This window comes from Rhodnius prolixus, unplaced genomic scaffold, assembly GCF_049639745.1.
Source record: "Rhodnius prolixus isolate KJV_2025 unplaced genomic scaffold, Rpr scaffold_16, whole genome shotgun sequence".
NCBI classification, from domain to species: Eukaryota; Metazoa; Arthropoda; class Insecta; order Hemiptera; family Reduviidae; genus Rhodnius; species Rhodnius prolixus.
In genome coordinates, this window is record NW_027411616.1 from 1,452,863 (window position 1) to 1,468,644 (window position 15,782).

Sequence of the window (15,782 nt, forward strand, 5' to 3'; positions counted from 1 at the left end):
TAGCGTCGGTCTGGCTGGCACTGTTTTCGCCAAGAACTGGACAACCCATTAGCCGCCCGGTTGAACGATTTACTTTTGTTGTCTTATGATAAATCAATTTGTGAGTGTTATAATAAGTCTAATTAAGTCAGAAAACCTGTCAGTCTAATTAACCTGTCGGTCTAATTAAGCCAGAAAACATGTCAGCCTAATTAAGTCAGAGAACTTGTCAGTCTAATTAAGTCAGAAAACCTGTCAGTCTACTTAAGCCAGAAAACTTGTCAGTCTAATTAAGTCAGAAGACCTGTCGTCTAATTGTCAGAAAACCTGTAAGTCTAATTAATTCAGTTTTATTCATTTGGATCATGGTCCGTTTTGTATATGAGTTTAAAATTGTAAATATACCAAATATATTGGTTATTGCATAAGTGAAGGTATTCTGAGTGTTGGTGGCGTCCCCACCCTTCCCTTTCCTTTAGTTTTATTTCATAGTCAAAGACTTTTCAAATAGTTTTCGAGATATTTGAAGTAAAATTTTTCACTTTATACAACGGAAGCAAACTTTAACACTAAATATCTCGTTTTCTGCCTGATAGATTTTTACTAAGATTTACACAATTATAGAAAAAAGTAGTCTCCATATACAAGTAAAATATAAACCAAATCTATTGAGTAGTTTTCGAGATATTTGAAGTTAAAGATTTCACATTATAGAACGGAAACAAACTTTAACACTAAATATCTCGTTTTCTGCCTGATAGATTTTTACTAAAATTAACACAATTATAGAAAATAGTAGTCTCCATATACAAGTAAAATATAAACGATATCTATCGAGTAGTTGTCAAGAAATTTGAAGTTAAAGTTTTCACTTTATACAACGGAAACAAAAGTTTACCACTAAATATCTCGTTTTCTGCTCGATAGATTTTTAATAAAATTTACACAATTATAGACAATAGTTGACTCCGTATACAGGTAAAATATAAACAAAATCTATCAAGTAGTTTTCGAGATATTGGAAGTTAAAATGTTTGACTTTATACAACGAAAACAAATTTTAACACTAAATATCTCGTCTCCTGCCTGATAGATTTTTAGTAAAATTTACACTATTATGGACAATAGTAGTCTCCATATATAAGTAAAATATAAACAAAATCTATCGAATAGGTTTCGTGATATTCGTAGTAAAATTTTTCACTTTATACAACGGAAGCAAATTTTAACACTAAATATCTCGTTTTCTGCCTGATAGATTTTTACTAAAATTTATACAATTATGGACAATAGTAGTCTCCATGAACAGGTAAAATATAAACAAAATCTATTGAGTAGTTTTCAAGATATTTGAAGTTTAAGTTTTCACATTATAGAACGGAAACTAATTTTAACACTAAATATCTCGTTTTGTGCCCGATCGATTTTTACTAATATTTACACAATTATAGAAAATAGTATTCTCCATATACAAGTAAAATATAAACAAAATCTATCGAGTAGTTTTCAAAATTTTTGAAATTAATGTTTTCACTTTATACAACGGAAACAAACTTCAACACTAAATACCTCGTTATCTCCTCGATAGATTTTTACTAAAATTTACACTATTATGGACAATAGTAGTATCCATATATAAGTAAAATATAAACAAAATCTATCGAATAGGTTTCGTGATATTTGAAGTAAAATTTTTCACTTTATACAACGGAAACAAACTTTAACACTAAATATCTCGTTTTCTGCTCAATAGATTTTTACTAAAATTTACACAATTGTAGACAATAGTAGTCTGCATATACAGGTGAAATATAAACAAAATCTATCGAGTAGTTTTCAAGATTTTTGAAGTAAAATTTTTCACTTTATACAACGGAAACAAACTTCAACACTAAATACCTCGTTATCTCCTCGATAGATTTTTACTAAAATTTACACAATTGTAGACAATAGTTGACTCCATATACAAGAAAATTATAAACAATATCTATCGAGTAGTTTTCAAGATTTTTGAAATTAATGTTTTCACTTTATACAACGGAAACAAACTTCAACACTAAATACCTCGTTATCTCCTCGATTGATTTTTACTAAAATTTACACAATTCTAGACAATAGTTGACTCCATATACAAGTAAAATATAAACAATATCTATCGAGTAGTTTTCAAGATTTTTGAAATTAATGTTTTCACTTTATACAACGGAAACAAACTTCAACACTAAATACCTCGTTATCTCCTAGATAGATTTTTACTAAAATTTACACTATTATGGACAATAGTAGTCTCCATATACAAGTGAAATATAAACGATATCTATCGAGTAGTTGTCAAGAAATTTGAAGTTAAAGTTTTCAATTAATACAACAGAAACAAACTTTACCACTAAATACCTCGTTATCTCCTAGATAGATTTTTACTAAAATTTACACTATTATGGACAATAGTAGTCTCTATATATAAGCAAAATATAAACAAAATCTATCGAATAGGTTTCGTGATATTTGAAGTAAAATTTTTCACTTTATACAACGGAAGCAAACATTAACACTAAATATATCGTTTTCTGCCTGATAGATTTTTACTAAAATTTACACAATTCTAGACAATAGTTGACTCCATATACAGGTAAAATAGAAACAAAATCTATCAAGTAGTTTTCGAGATATTGGAAGTTAAAATGTTTGACTTTATAGAACGGAAACAAACTTCAACACCAAATATCTCGTTTTCTGCTCGATGAATTTTAATAAAATTTACACAATTGTAGATAATAGTAGTCTGCATATACAGGTAAAATATAAACAATATCTATCGAGTAGTTTTCAAGATTTTTGAAATTAATGTTTTCACTTTATACAACGGAAACAAACTTCAACACTAAATACCTCGTTATCTCCTCGATAGATTTTTACTAAAATTTACACTATTATGGACAATAGTAGTCTCCATATATAAGTAAAATATAAACCAAACCTATTGAGTAGTTTTCGAGATATTTGAAGTTAAAGATTTCACATTATAGAACGTAAACAAACTTTAACACTAAATATTTCGTTTTCTGCCTGATAGATTTTTACTAAAATTAACACAATTATAGAAAATAGTAGTCTCCATATACAAGTGAAATATAAACGATATCTATCGAGTAGTTGTCAAGAAATTTGAAGTTAAAGTTTTCAATTAATTCAACGGAAACAAACTTTACCACTAAATACCTCGTTATCTCCTCGATAGATTTTTACTAAAATTTACACTATTATGGACAATAGTAGTATCCATATATAAGTAAAATATAAACAAAATCTATCGAATAGGTTTCGTGATATTTGAAGTAAAATTTTTCACTTTATACAACGGAAACAAACTTTAACACTAAATATCTCGTTTTCTGCTCAATAGATTTTTACTAAAATTTACACAATTGTAGAAAATAGTAGTCTGCATATACAAGTAAAATATAAACAAAATCTATCGAGTAGTTTTGAAGATATGTGAAGTTAAAGTTTTCACTTTATACAACGGAAACAAACTTTAACACTAAATATCTCGTTTTCTGCTCGATAGATTTTTACTAAAATTTACACAATTGTAGACAATAGTTGACTCCATATACAGGTGAAATATAAACAAAATCTATCGAGTAGTTTTCAAGATTTTTGAAATTAATGTTTTCACTTTATACAACGGAAACAAACTTCAACACTAAATACCTCGTTATCTCCTCGATTGATTTTTACTAAAATTTACACAATTCTAGACAATAGTTGACTCCATATACAGGTAAAATAGAAACAAAATCTATCAAGTAGTTTTCGAGATATTGGAAGTTAAAATGTTTGACTTTATAGAACGGAAACAAACTTCAACACCAAATATCTCGTTTTCTGCTCGATGAATTTTAATAAAATTTACACAATTGTAGATAATAGTAGTCTGCATATACAGGTAAAATATAAACAATATCTATCGAGTAGTTTTCAAGATTTTTGAAATTAATGTTTTCACTTTATACAACGGAAACAAACTTCAACACTAAATACCTCGTTATCTCCTCGATAGATTTTTACTAAAATTTACACTATTATGGACAATAGTAGTCTCCATATATAAGTAAAATATAAACCAAACCTATTGAGTAGTTTTCGAGATATTTGAAGTTAAAGATTTCACATTATAGAACGGAAACAAACTTTAACACTAAATATTTCGTTTTCTGCCTGATAGATTTTTACTAAAATTAACACAATTATAGAAAATAGTATTCTCCATATACAAGTGAAAGATAAACGATATCTATCGAGTAGTTGTCAAGAAATTTGAAGTTAAAGTTTTCAATTAATACAACGGAAACAAACTTTACCACTAAATACCTCGTTATCTCCTCGATAGATTTTTACTAAAATTTACACTATTATGGACAATAGTAGTATCCATATATAAGTAAAATATAAACAAAATCTATCGAATAGGTTTCGTGATATTTGAAGTAAAATTTTTCACATTATACAACGGAAACAAACTTTAACACTAAATATCTCGTTTTCTGCTCAATAGATTTTTACTAAAATTTACACAATTGTAGACAATAGTTGACTCCATATACAGGTGAAATATAAACAAAATCTATCGAGTAGTTTTCAAGATTTTTGAAGTAAAATTTTTCACTTTATACAACGGAAACAAACTTCAACACTAAATACCTCGTTATCTCCTCGATAGATTTTTACTAAAATTTACACTATTATGGACAATAGTAGTATCCATATATAAGTAAAATATAAACAAAATCTATCGAATAGGTTTCGTGATATTTGAAGTAAAATTTTTCACTTTATACAACGGAAACAAACTTTAACACTAAATATCTCGTTTTCTGCTCAATAGATTTTTACTAAAATTTACACAATTGTAGACAATAGTAGTCTGCATATACAGGTGAAATATAAACAAAATCTATCGAGTAGTTTTCAAGATTTTTGAAGTAAAATTTTTCACTTTATACAACGGAAACAAACTTCAACACTAAATACCTCGTTATCTCCTCGATAGATTTTTACTAAAATTTACACAATTGTAGACAATAGTTGACTCCATATACAAGAAAATTATAAACAATATCTATCGAGTAGTTTTCAAGATTTTTGAAATTAATGTTTTCACTTTATACAACGGAAACAAACTTCAACACTAAATACCTCGTTATCTCCTCGATTGATTTTTACTAAAATTTACACAATTCTAGACAATAGTTGACTCCATATACAAGTAAAATATAAACAATATCTATCGAGTAGTTTTCAAGATTTTTGAAATTAATGTTTTCACTTTATACAACGGAAACAAACTTCAACACTAAATACCTCGTTATCTCCTAGATAGATTTTTACTAAAATTTACACTATTATGGACAATAGTAGTCTCCATATACAAGTGAAATATAAACGATATCTATCGAGTAGTTGTCAAGAAATTTGAAGTTAAAGTTTTCAATTAATACAACAGAAACAAACTTTACCACTAAATACCTCGTTATCTCCTAGATAGATTTTTACTAAAATTTACACTATTATGGACAATAGTAGTCTCTATATATAAGCAAAATATAAACAAAATCTATCGAATAGGTTTCGTGATATTTGAAGTAAAATTTTTCACTTTATACAACGGAAGCAAACATTAACACTAAATATATCGTTTTCTGCCTGATAGATTTTTACTAAAATTTACACAATTCTAGACAATAGTTGACTCCATATACAGGTAAAATAGAAACAAAATCTATCAAGTAGTTTTCGAGATATTGGAAGTTAAAATGTTTGACTTTATAGAACGGAAACAAACTTCAACACCAAATATCTCGTTTTCTGCTCGATGAATTTTAATAAAATTTACACAATTGTAGATAATAGTAGTCTGCATATACAGGTAAAATATAAACAATATCTATCGAGTAGTTTTCAAGATTTTTGAAATTAATGTTTTCACTTTATACAACGGAAACAAACTTCAACACTAAATACCTCGTTATCTCCTCGATAGATTTTTACTAAAATTTACACTATTATGGACAATAGTAGTCTCCATATATAAGTAAAATATAAACCAAACCTATTGAGTAGTTTTCGAGATATTTGAAGTTAAAGATTTCACATTATAGAACGTAAACAAACTTTAACACTAAATATTTCGTTTTCTGCCTGATAGATTTTTACTAAAATTAACACAATTATAGAAAATAGTAGTCTCCATATACAAGTGAAATATAAACGATATCTATCGAGTAGTTGTCAAGAAATTTGAAGTTAAAGTTTTCAATTAATTCAACGGAAACAAACTTTACCACTAAATACCTCGTTATCTCCTCGATAGATTTTTACTAAAATTTACACTATTATGGACAATAGTAGTATCCATATATAAGTAAAATATAAACAAAATCTATCGAATAGGTTTCGTGATATTTGAAGTAAAATTTTTCACTTTATACAACGGAAACAAACTTTAACACTAAATATCTCGTTTTCTGCTCAATAGATTTTTACTAAAATTTACACAATTGTAGAAAATAGTAGTCTGCATATACAAGTAAAATATAAACAAAATCTATCGAGTAGTTTTGAAGATATGTGAAGTTAAAGTTTTCACTTTATACAACGGAAACAAACTTTAACACTAAATATCTCGTTTTCTGCTCGATAGATTTTTACTAAAATTTACACAATTGTAGACAATAGTTGACTCCATATACAGGTGAAATATAAACAAAATCTATCGAGTAGTTTTCAAGATTTTTGAAATTAATGTTTTCACTTTATACAACGGAAACAAACTTCAACACTAAATACCTCGTTATCTCCTCGATTGATTTTTACTAAAATTTACACAATTCTAGACAATAGTTGACTCCATATACAGGTAAAATAGAAACAAAATCTATCAAGTAGTTTTCGAGATATTGGAAGTTAAAATGTTTGACTTTATAGAACGGAAACAAACTTCAACACCAAATATCTCGTTTTCTGCTCGATGAATTTTAATAAAATTTACACAATTGTAGATAATAGTAGTCTGCATATACAGGTAAAATATAAACAATATCTATCGAGTAGTTTTCAAGATTTTTGAAATTAATGTTTTCACTTTATACAACGGAAACAAACTTCAACACTAAATACCTCGTTATCTCCTCGATAGATTTTTACTAAAATTTACACTATTATGGACAATAGTAGTCTCCATATATAAGTAAAATATAAACCAAACCTATTGAGTAGTTTTCGAGATATTTGAAGTTAAAGATTTCACATTATAGAACGGAAACAAACTTTAACACTAAATATTTCGTTTTCTGCCTGATAGATTTTTACTAAAATTAACACAATTATAGAAAATAGTATTCTCCATATACAAGTGAAAGATAAACGATATCTATCGAGTAGTTGTCAAGAAATTTGAAGTTAAAGTTTTCAATTAATACAACGGAAACAAACTTTACCACTAAATACCTCGTTATCTCCTCGATAGATTTTTACTAAAATTTACACTATTATGGACAATAGTAGTATCCATATATAAGTAAAATATAAACAAAATCTATCGAATAGGTTTCGTGATATTTGAAGTAAAATTTTTCACATTATACAACGGAAACAAACTTTAACACTAAATATCTCGTTTTCTGCTCAATAGATTTTTACTAAAATTTACACAATTGTAGACAATAGTTGACTCCATATACAGGTGAAATATAAACAAAATCTATCGAGTAGTTTTCAAGATTTTTGAAGTAAAATTTTTCACTTTATACAACGGAAACAAACTTCAACACTAAATACCTCGTTATCTCCTCGATAGATTTTTACTAAAATTTACACAATTGTAGACAATAGTTGACTCCATATACAAGAAAATTATAAACAATATCTATCGAGTAGTTTTCAAGATTTTTGAAATTAATGTTTTCACTTTATACAACGGAAACAAACTTCAACACTAAATACCTCGTTATCTCCTCGATTGATTTTTACTAAAATTTACACAATTCTAGACAATAGTTGACTCCATATACAAGTAAAATATAAACAATATCTATCGAGTAGTTTTCAAGATTTTTGAAATTAATGTTTTCACTTTATACAACGGAAACAAACTTCAACACTAAATACCTCGTTATCTCCTAGATAGATTTTTACTAAAATTTACACTATTATGGACAATAGTAGTCTGTATATATAAGCAAAATATAAACAAAATCTACTGAGTAGTTTTCGAGATATTTGAAGTTAAAGATTTCACATTATAGAACGGAAACAAACTTTAACACTAAATATTTCGTTTTCTGCCTGATAGATTTTTACTAAAATTAACACAATTATAGAAAATAGTAGTCTCCATATACAAGTGAAATATAAACGATATCTATCGAGTAGTTGTCAAGAAATTTGAAGTTAAAGTTTTCAATTAATACAACGGAAACAAACTTTACCACTAAATACCTCGTTATCTCCTCGATAGATTTTTACTAAAATTTACACTATTATGGACAATAGTAGTATCCATATATAAGTAAAATATAAACAAAATCTATCGAATAGGTTTCGTGATATTTGAAGTAAAATTTTTCACTTTATACAACGGAAGCAAACATTAACACTAAATATATCGTTTTCTGCCAGATAGATTTTTACTAAAATTTACACAATTGTAGACAATAGGTGACTCCATATACAGGTAAAATATAAACAAAATCTATCAAGTAGTTTTCGAGATATTGGAAGTTAAAATGTTTTACTTTATAGAACGGAAACAAACTTTAACACTAAATATCTCGTTTTCTGCTCAATAGATTTTTACTAAAATTTACACAATTGTAGACAATAGTTGACTCCATATACAGGTGAAATATAAACAAAATCTATCGAGTAGTTTTCAAGATTTTTGAAGTAAAATTTTTCACTTTATACAACGGAAACAAACTTCAACACTAAATACCTCGTTATCTCCTCGATAGATTTTTACTAAAATTTACACAATTGTAGACAATAGTTGACTCCATATACAAGAAAATTATAAACAATATCTATCGAGTAGTTTTCAAGATTTTTGAAATTAATGTTTTCACTTTATACAACGGAAACAAACTTCAACACTAAATACCTCGTTATCTCCTCGATTGATTTTTACTAAAATTTACACAATTCTAGACAATAGTTGACTCCATATACAAGTAAAATATAAACAATATCTATCGAGTAGTTTTCAAGATTTTTGAAATTAATGTTTTCACTTTATACAACGGAAACAAACTTCAACACTAAATACCTCGTTATCTCCTAGATAGATTTTTACTAAAATTTACACTATTATGGACAATAGTAGTCTCTATATATAAGCAAAATATAAACAAAATCTATCGAATAGGTTTCGTGATATTTGAAGTAAAATTTTTCACTTTATACAACGGAAGCAAACATTAACACTAAATATATCGTTTTCTGCGTGATAGATTTTTACTAAAATTTACACAATTCTAGACAATAGTTGACTCCATATACAGGTAAAATAGAAACAAAATCTATCAAGTAGTTTTCGAGATATTGGAAGTTAAAATGTTTGACTTTATAGAACGGAAACAAACTTCAACATCAAATATCTCGTTTTCTGCTCGATGAATTTTAATAAAATTTACACAATTGTAGATAATAGTAGTCTGCATATACAGGTAAAATATAAACAATATCTATCGAGTAGTTTTCAAGATTTTTGAAATTAATGTTTTCACTTTATACAACGGAAACAAACTTCAACACTAAATACGTCGTTATCTCCTCGATAGATTTTTACTAAAATTTATACAATTATGGACAATAGTAGTCTCCATGTACAGGTAAAATAAAAACAAATTCTATCTTTTCAAGATATTTGAAGTTTAAGTTTTCACATTATAGAACGGAAACTAATTTTAACACTAAATATCTCGTTTTGTGCCTGATCGATTTTTACTAATATTTACACAATTATAGAAAATAGTAGTCTCCATATACAAGTAAAATATAAACAAAATCTATCGAGTAGTTTTTAAGATTTTTGAAATTAATGTTTTCACTTTATACAACGGAAACAAACTTCAACACTAAATACCTCGTTATCTCCTCGATAGATTTTTACTAAAATTTACACTATTATGGACAATAGTAGTCTCCATATATAAGTAAAATATAAACCAAATCTATTGAGTAGTTTTCGAGATATTTGAAGTTAAAGATTTCACATTATAGAACGGAATCAAACTTTAACACTAAATATTTCGTTTTCTGCCTGATAGATTTTTACTAAAATTAACACAATTATAGAAAATAGTAGTCTCCATATACAAGTAAAATACAAACGATATCTATCGAGTAGTTGTCAAGAAATTTGAAGTTAAAGTTTTCACTTAATACAACGGAAACAAACTTTACCACTAAATACCTCGTAATCTCCTCGATAGATTTTTACTAAAATTTACACTATTATGGACAATAGTAGTATTATATATGTAAAATATATATAGTCTCCATATATATGTAAAATATAAACAAAATCTATCGAATAGGTTTCGTGATATTTGAAGTAAAATTTTTCACTGTATAGAACGGAAACAAATTTTAACACTAAATATCTCGTTTTGTGCCTGATAGATTTTTACTAATATTTAAACAATTATAGAAAATGGTAGTCTCCATATACAAGTAAAATATAAACGAAATCTATCGAGTAGTTTTCAGGAAATTTGAAGTTAATGTTTTCACTTTATACAACGGAACGAAACTTAACCACTAAATACCTCGTTTTCTGCTCGATAGATTTTTAATAAAATTCACACAATTATAGATAATACTAGTCTCAATATTAAGGTAAAATATAAGCAAAATCTATCGAGTAGTTTTCCGGATATTTGATGTTAAAGTTTTCTCTTTATAGAACGGAAACAAACTTCAACACTAAATACCTCGTTATCTCCTCGATAGATTTTCACTAAAATTTACACTATTATGGACAATAGTAGTCGCCATATATAAGTAAAATATAAACAAAATCTATCGAATAGTTTTCGAGATATTTGAAGTAAAATTTTTCACTTTATGCAACGGAAGCAAACTTTAACACTAAATATCTCGTTTTCTGCCTGATAGATTTTTACTAAGATTTACACAATTATAGAAAAAAAGTAGTCTCCATATACAAGTAAAATATAAACCAAATCTATTGAGTAGTTGTCAAGAAATTTAAAGTTAAAGTTTTCACTTTATACAACGGAAACAAACTTTAACACTAAATATGTCGTTTTCTGCTCGATAGATTTTTAATAAAATTTACACAATTATAGACAATAGTAGTCACAATATTCAGCAAAAATAAAAACAAATTCTATCGAGTAGTTTTCAAGATATTTGAAGTTTAAGTTTTCTCATTATAGAACGGAAACTAATTTTAACACTAAATATCTCGTTTTGTGCCTGATCGATTTTTACTAATATTTACACAATTATAGAAAATAGTAGTCTCCATATACAGGTAAAATATAAACAAAATCTATCGAGTAGGTTTCGTGATATTTGAAGTAAAATTTTTCACTTTATACAACGGAAGCAAACATTAACACTAAATATATCGTTTTCTATCTGATAGATTTTTACTAAAATTTACACAATTGTAGACAACAGTTGACTCCATATACAGGTAAAATACAAACACCGTTACCGTTACTACCACTGGGGAGATCTTTTTAAAGAATGATTATAGTTATGGTACCTAAATTATGCTCAATAACAATTTTCTTGAGAAAGCGTTTTGAATAAAATAGGAAGGTATTTGTACGTAAATAGCAAAATTAAACTGCTATTTTAATACTTCTTTTTAAGAGGAGTAAGAAAAATAAACTGCGAAAATAGTACTTCTCCGTAAAACGTAAAGTGACAAAGATTTTGAATCTAACGACAATTCATTGATGTAAATCGGTTCACTCATTGATAATTTTAACGATTGCAGTACCTCCTTTTAGTAGGAGTAAGAGCATGATGGCATTCACAGCCACGTAGAGGAGCTTTAACCGCTTCTTCGTGCTAATTTTTATCAAAATCGGACTAAGGGTTATAGAAATATTGGTAATATTGGTTTTAGAAAGGACCTTATTTGGGTGGGGCGAACTCGCCTCCTTATGAGGCACGGCGTCGAGACTTTTAAAGTGCAAATCTGAACAAAATTTTGATTCGAATGACACTTCATTCATGAAAATCGGTTCACGTGTCGATAATTTTTAACGATTGCTATACTTCCCCTTAACAAGTGTAAGAGCAGATCGCCGCTTTAATGTTACGTAGGGGAGCCCTAACCCTATCATCCTACCAAATTTTTTCAAAATCGGGCCAAGATTTAGAGAGTAATTAGTAATAATAATGAGGGGGCCTTACATGAAGGGGTTAACTCCTCTCCCATTTGATGTACAGCGTTGAGACCCCCAAAAGGCACATCAACATAAAATTCCGAATCGAATTTTGAAATTCATGAAAATTGGTTCGCGCGTTTAGGCGCTACGTTGTTTACAAAAAAGGTAACAACAAGAAGAACAAGAACATTTTGAATCGAACGACAATTCATGGATGTAAATTGGTTCACTCAATTTTAACGATTGCAATACTTCCTCTTAGTAGGAATAAGAGCATGATGGCACTTTACAGCCACGTAGAGGAGCTTTAACCGCTTCTTCTTGCTAAATTTTATCAAAATCGGACTAAGGGTTATAAAAATATTGGTAATAATAGTTTTAGAAAGGGCCTTATTTGGGTGGAGCGAACTCCCCTCCTTATAAGGCACAGCGTCGAGACTTTCAAAGTGCAAATCTGTACAAAATTTCGATTCGAATGACATTTCATTCATGAAAATCGGTTCACGTGTCGATAATTTGAAACGATTGCTTTTCTTCCCCTTAATAAGTGTAAGAGCAGATCGCCGCTTTAATGTTACGTAGGGGAGCCCTAACCCTATCATCCTACCAAATTTTATCAAAATCGGGCTAAGATTTACAGTGTTATTAGTAATAATAATTTTGGAGAGGGCCTCACATACATGGGGCTAACTCCTCTCCCATTTGATGTACAGCGTCGAGACCCCCAAAAGGCACATCTACATAAAATTCCGAATCGAATGACACCTCATTCATGAAAATCGGTCCACGCGTTTAGGCGCTACGTTGTTTACAAAAAAGGTAACAAGAACAAGAAGAAGAAGAAGAAGATTTTTTGAAAAAGCCGTTTTTGCTCATTTTCGGCAACTTTTTTCTCGAAACCAAATAGATCTGGGTTGTTGCAAAAAAATTACAGTTATAAAGGAGGGTTCGCCTTTTATTTTAAAGAAAATTTGGGAATTTTATCTTTTAAAGAAAAAGAGAAAAAAATTATCAAATTGGGTGTTTTTCAACGTTACGCTTTTTCGTGCAGTTTTTGACGATCAACCCTTATACAACTGTCCTACCGGACAGTTTTAATTTGTTTATAGGTTACAACCTATCTCAAAGAAGTTGTTTTTTTTTGTTTATATAAAATTTCCAAAATAACTAAAAAACATACTACAATAGAAATAAAACTATCACTTCATGTTTTGTATGATATACAAAACTTACGGAAAAGAGAGAACAAAATAATAATCATAATAATAAAAAAAAAAAAAAAAACTGCAATAAAGATTGAAAACTATCATTGTTACTTGTATCAACTGAACTTCCTGTACTATTCATTTAATAAAAATGATCGGAGCTTTAAAACATTTTTTAAATACTTATAGACTCTATGGATATTATTCTGATCAAAATTATTTGCTATTCCTTCCATTTCTTTATTTACCTCTTGATTGTTGGGATTTAAATCTTTCCTGAAAACATCACACACGGGGCATTCTAGAAACAAGTGATATTCTCATGTTTTTCATCGTTACAAAGGGTACAAATTTTTTTTAGAGTCAAATCTATATGTAATTTTATTATAAGTAAATTTTATAAAAATGAGGACCTACCATTCTAAATTGTATAAACAATCTAACTGCTTGAAATAAAAATTGATCGGCTAAATAGGATTGGCTCATTTGATGATTTAAATAAGAGCACTTTGTAAAAATAACGAAATTAGAACCGATCATGCGATCAAAAACAAGGGCTAATTAAATGCTTTTAATATTTTTCTAATATCAAGTTAATGGATGATTTATCTTTTAAATATGTTATTAGAGAATCAGAATTTTCTAATTGTAAAATTGAAAAAATATCAAATAATTGTGAATACCTGTTGTACTTTGAAAGATTTTTAGGTTTGTCATGAAATGAAAGTAGTTGTAGGGCACAGATTTTACAATAATTATCGGAATCACAAGTCAAAATCTTGAATAATAGATTAAGAGAAGCTTTGAAAATTAGAAGCCCTGTTTCCAAACAAATCAAATATCCCGGATTGCCTTGAGAAAAAGAAAAAATGCTTTTGTAAAAATTCAATTTTTTAAATACCTGAGCGCCCATGCAGGTGCACAGTACAATAATGTATTTTTCACTATTAAGTCAAACAAGTAAATTTGAGAATCCCATTTCTTAGATTTTCCTTTACTTAAAATTTTGACTGCCGAGCTAGATGCTACATTAGATTTACAAATGAAGCTCTAGGAAGCCTGATTAAATAGACCACTTTTAAAAAAAGGTACACCTAAGTATATAAATTGGCTAACAGTTTTAATCTTTACATTACTATAATAAAATTGTCTTTCTCTGGCCGGACCGCGACCCCTGCTGAATTTCAATATTTTTGACTTATTAACAGTGACAATAAGTTTATTGATAAAACAATATTCTTGTAAGAGTTTAATTTTGAATTGCATGTCTGTGAAACTATCACCAAAAGTCACTAGGTCATCGGCATAAGATAACAAAATTAAATCTGTCTGACTATCTATACGGATTCCATTGGCGTCTTTTTTCCTAAAAAAGTTTTAGATATTACTTATATTAAAATTAAATAATAAAGGGCTAAGTATTTCTCCTTGTATGACCCCCTCCACGATAGTAGTAGTAGTGATAGCTTAAGCTGCTTACCCTACCACTACGAAATTAATCTCAGCTACAATCAATCTATTCACAACTAATATTAAATTACATTTTTTTATTTAGTTAAAGGGCATTTTTACCTGATTCTTCTGGTCTAGAATATACAGGCTCATCCAGATACAGTATCAAATCATCTTTATCATGATTTCTATCAAGAGTAACAGAATTTTCAGAATGATTCGTTTGGTTATGGATAGGTTTTGTCATAATATTGGATTCTTCGAAAATATTATTCTCTTCAGTTACCTGAAATTAATAAAATGAATTTAATATAATTGAAATTTTTAAACAAAACATTAAATAATATATAAATACTTACAGCCGGAAGTCCTAATGCCAATCTAGCCCAGTTGACCGTAGCTAATTTGTCACGCAAATGATCTGCAACTGGAGTAGCCAAGTTCGACAACGGGAATATTGATTCTTCGCACTGTAAACATTTATAACCCGCAGGAGCGGTTGTACTAGGTAGCTGTCGATATTTTTTATCTAAGCATTTCCAATGGTAAACATCTGAAAATAAAAACTGATGTAAAACCTCATATTCCTTCCATAAAGCAGTAACATCCACCAAGTGGTGGTTATTAATACATAAGCAGTTATTTCTCCAAATTAAAAAAAAAGAATCAAAACATTCATTCAGAAACATATTCTTTAGTCGCGCTTCGGGTTAAT

The 15,782-nt window shown here is 28.2% G+C and overlaps 1 protein-coding gene across 5 annotated transcripts in view; it reads right to left on the bottom strand.

The window, feature by feature from the left end:
- LOC141457412 (zinc finger protein-like 1) overlaps nt 1-15,782 on the bottom strand; it is a 54,449-nt gene that overhangs the window by 36,024 nt on the left and 2,643 nt on the right. For all 5 annotated transcript variants that reach the window (XM_074134351.1, XM_074134350.1, XM_074134349.1 and 2 more), the window contains exons 3-4: nt 15,427-15,620; nt 15,188-15,353 (exon numbers count right to left, since the gene is read on the bottom strand). In XM_074134351.1, coding sequence (XP_073990452.1) covers nt 15,188-15,353; nt 15,427-15,620 — 360 coding nt within the window. The remainder of the gene's footprint in view (nt 1-15,187; nt 15,354-15,426; nt 15,621-15,782) is intronic.